Source organism: Perca flavescens, chromosome 20 (assembly GCF_004354835.1).
Source record: "Perca flavescens isolate YP-PL-M2 chromosome 20, PFLA_1.0, whole genome shotgun sequence".
Classification (NCBI taxonomy): Eukaryota; Metazoa; Chordata; class Actinopteri; order Perciformes; family Percidae; genus Perca; species Perca flavescens.
The window spans coordinates 23,899,041-23,903,223 of NC_041350.1; the positions used below are offsets into that span (position 1 = coordinate 23,899,041).

Here is a 4,183-nt window from a genome sequence, read left to right on the forward strand (position 1 = left end):
AAACGGACATAAGATGAGTGTGATGGATCGCCTTCTTCCTGGACCCACTGTGTGTGTGTGTGTGTGTGTGTGTGTGTGTGTGTGTGTGTGTGTGTGTGTGTAGTGTGTGTGTGTGTGTGTGTGTGTGTGTGTGTAATGTGAGGGGGGGAAGAAGGCGTTATCTTCCGCGTTAGTACCTGCTGCAGTGTGTGTCTGTGTCTGTGTGTGTGTGTGTGTGTGTGTGTGTGTGTGTGTGTGTGTGTGAGAGAGACTGCGAGGCGATCTAAAAACACTAGAGATGATTTCGGTACATGTTGAAATGTAGTAATATAACGGAGAGAAAAAGAGGAAATGAGTCTTTCCGTGGTCGCTTCTTCTGCTTTAGCGAGTTTAATTGTGTAGGACCGCCAGAGGATAACAGTCAGGTATGTGAAGGCGACTCTGCCTGTCTTGTATTATGTCGTTATGTGAGATATATGGATTAAACTAAACGATTTATAACTCGCTACACCGCTACGGGCGCATTTCTATTTCTATACCAGTTGTTACTGTTGTCAAGTTCTTTTTCCCTCATGGTTTTTCTCTTGTTATGGCCATTGATGCTTTAGGGCTTGTTAATGTGATTTATTTCCTTTTTGTTAAACATGTTTATAACATGAATCACACTAAAGTAACAGTTTGTCTCGGTAGGAAATAACTTGAGTCTTGAGTCGACGCTCTGTAATTATTATTTCTATCTGCGATGAAAGCTGAGGAAGTAAAGTATCCGTTTCCTCTTGGGGAGTTCAAACAGATACTCATCTATCTGTCTTCAGAAAGTACATCTAAAATACTAATGAATCTATAAGCTATGCCTTAAAAGAAAGTTTGCTGCAATAAAAAATAAAAAATCGAAAATTGATTGAATTTTTCAAGTTTTAGGCCTACAAGTGTCATGGACATGCACACAATAAAACTTTTGCCCTTTCGAAAACACACTATTTAAAATGTAAAACAATAAAGCATAGCAATAACAATATACAATGAAATCAATTACAGATGCTCATAGAAATATGTTGATACAGCTTATTGACAAGATACAATTCCTCAAGAGGGATATATGAGTATATGTGTTCATATATTCCTGAAATTATCAGATTTTTCTCTTGTGGTAAATGGGATTTTTTCATAATTTAACATTACATCTTTTAACCATCTAGCATGAGAAGGGTGGGTTTACATTGTCCAGTTAAATAGGATAAAACCAGTGGCGGAAGACAGATATTTGACTTAAGTAGTCTAGCCATTTAAAATGTAAGTAGGAGTACATAGGTATTATCAGCTTAATGTACTTAAAGTATCAAATGTAGTAGGCTAGTAGTAGTCAATCTGTAAAGAAGCTTGTGACTGATTACTATATATGATAAGGGTATTACATTTTACATTAGTAGATTATTAATACTGATGCATCACTGTGAAAGCAGCTTTTTACTGTTGTAGCTGATTGAAGATGGAGCTATACTTGATTAGTCCAGTGGTTGCCAACCTGGGGGTTGGCCCCTCCAACGGGTCACAAATTGAATCTACAGGGGCGTGAGATGATGACAAAATGTGCTGCACAAATTTGTATTAATTCTTGCGCAATTGGCTCTTTTATGAAGGGTTTATGTGCTTGGCTGTTTGTAAATCTCCACTGGCTGTCTGGCAACTGCTCAGAGCCAAGAAATAGTGAGAGATACAACACTGAGAGATACAACACTGTTAAAAGACAACTTTTTTTGTTTACACTTTGTTTTTTTGTACGAATTAAACAAGCAAGATATAATGTGTTAATTAATGAGCTTTAGAGGTGCTGGTAGGTGGATTTTGTCACCTTTAGACGAACATAGGACAGACTAGCTGTTTCCCCATTTCCAGTCTTTGCGCTAAGCTAAGCTAACTGGCTGCTGGCTGAGTTATATTTAACGGACAGATATTAGAGTAGGATCAATCTTCTCATCTACTTCTCCATCAGAAAACAGATCTCTCAAAATGTGTATTTGTCTCCAAACTATTTAGAGATTAGAGGTCAGTAAAGGCTCCTGACTCCTGTTGCAGGCGAGATGAGGGACCGACTGGGTGAGCTGCAGACCTTCAACACCAAGCTTGCAGGAGAGCAGGACAGGCCTGAGGGTGACCTGGAGGGCCAGGACCACACCACCGAGGATGAGGAACTGGAGCAACACACCATCGTGTTTGAGGGAGAGGATGTGATGGACAGCATCTACAAAGAGGCCCAGGCGTTGAGGAAGGAGATGCTGCTGCTCAAAATGGACGTGAAGCGTCTTGGGAAGCAGAACACCAGGTTCCTCACGTCTGTCCGGAGGATCAGCAGCATCAAACGGGACTCCAACGCACTCGGACGGGACATCAAGGCCAGAGGGGAGGCCATTTACGCTCGGCTGGAGAAGCTGGGGAAGCTGAGCAAAGAGCTGGAAGAGGAGCACGGGCCTACATCAGCTTTGGCTCGCATGGTGCGTTCACAGTGTATTTCTCTGAACAACGCCTTCCACAATGCCATATCTGAGTACAATGAGGCTGAGATGGCCCAGAGGGAGAACTGCAAGACCCGCATCCAGAGGCAAGCCGAGATCATGGGCAAGGAGGTGAGCAGGGAGCAGATTGATGAGATGATCGAGACGGGCAAGTGGAACGTCTTCTCGGATAATCTCCTCCTGGAGGGAAAGACTGCCAGATCTGCTCTCAATGAGATCGAGAACCGGCACAAGGAGCTGCTGGAGCTGGAGGGCCGCATCAGGGACATTCATGAGCTTTTCTTCCAGATGGCCCAGCTGGTGGAGGAGCAGGGCTGCATGCTGGACAACATAGAAGCAAATGTAGGTGCCACTCAGGACTATGTCGTCAAGGCCACAGTTCAGATCAAGAAGGCTGTGAAGTACAAGAAAAACAATCCATGCAAGAAACTCTTTTGTTGTTGCTTCCCTTGCTGCAATTAAGACAGCATCAGTGTTATTTTTCCCCCTCCATGTCAAGAGAAATCATGATTAGATTACAGTCCGCTTTTCACACCACACGCTTGGCCATATGTAAATGTATACAGTGAGATACGGGTGTTGCATTTCCTGATCATTACTGAGAAAAGCATTTGCATGATAGACCTCTTTAATTCAGTGCATACATCTCAGCTCTATCTTTTAACGTTCAGCTTTAAACTTTGTAATGTTATAATTAAGATAATTTAAGTAATGTAAATATAGACTACAGTTTTCACAGCCTGAAATGTAGCTGCTCTGTAAACTGGAACTTGAAGTAGGTCTTTTGCTTAGTACAGCCATTGCTTAACAAGTCTTAAGACATACACAGCACACAGCCCAGCCTCTGATTGTGGTTAGCTGGGGAGGCGTGATAGATTTGTGTGGATGGTGCAACTATGTGTCGGCCACCCCCATGTATAGGCATCACTAGTTGGTAAGCCAGGGCTTTGTGTTTCTCAAGATTTGTTACTTCAAATGAAAGAACACGCTTTTATTGCCTCCACTTTTCAGAGATTAAACAGTGTCATCTTCGATCACATGCTTTCCTGTAGCTTCACTGATTATGATCACTGATCACTGGCACACAATCAAAGTCAATCAGATTTGCGTCATCGGGCAGGTTTTTTCAGATTGTTCCATACAAAAGGGCGCCAGAATCAATGTGTACTTGGGTGTTTGTTTAGGTAGTCAATAGGGAATGATTCAGGACAGTCTAGGCTACTGTCTGTTTGCACAGCAGGCATATTTCATTGTCATTTGAGTGTAATGATAGTAACATTAAAAATACTTTTTTTTCCTGTATGTGGCAGTCCATCACCCACTGGGGGATTCCCAGTTACCACCCATGAAACTCTGAGACCATCATCCCTCTTCATGCTGTACGGGTACTGAGACACCAGTGGGTGTTTTCAGAGTAACTGCTCTGTGTTGAAATGGGTTTGAGGGCTGTACTTCCTCAGCAGCGCTGTGTGGGTTTGTGGTGGGCAGTTACTGGCAGCGTGACACCACAATACGTTACTCAGGTAGACCTACCTGTTACACGGACATCATTGTGCTGATCTAATAAATATATATTCCACGACATGGGGGACCTGGTAATGTGACGTGTACCAGGATGGCCGAGTGGTTAAGGCGTTGGACTTAAGATCCAATGGACGTAGTCCTCGTGGGTTCGAACCCCACTCCTGGTA

General features: G+C 43.0%; 1 protein-coding gene and 1 non-coding gene across 3 annotated transcripts; both read left to right on the plus strand.

Moving 5' to 3' along the window:
* Nucleotides 1-210: 210 nt before the first annotated feature.
* On the plus strand, nt 211-4,118 carry LOC114546750 (syntaxin-11). Of its 2 annotated transcripts, none has more exons than XM_028565779.1 (2): nt 211-404; nt 2,017-4,118. In XM_028565779.1, the coding sequence occupies exon 2, from the start codon at nt 2,061-2,063 to the stop codon at nt 2,952-2,954; it is 894 nt and encodes a 297-aa protein (XP_028421580.1). In that variant the 5' UTR covers nt 211-404; nt 2,017-2,060; the 3' UTR covers nt 2,955-4,118. The 2 variants fall into 2 exon arrangements, with proteins under 2 accessions (XP_028421580.1, XP_028421581.1); XM_028565780.1 differs by having other exon boundaries at nt 2,056-4,118.
* Nucleotides 4,102-4,183, plus strand: trnal-uaa (transfer RNA leucine (anticodon UAA)). Its single transcript has one exon. It is a non-coding gene; the product is annotated as a tRNA-Leu (tRNA).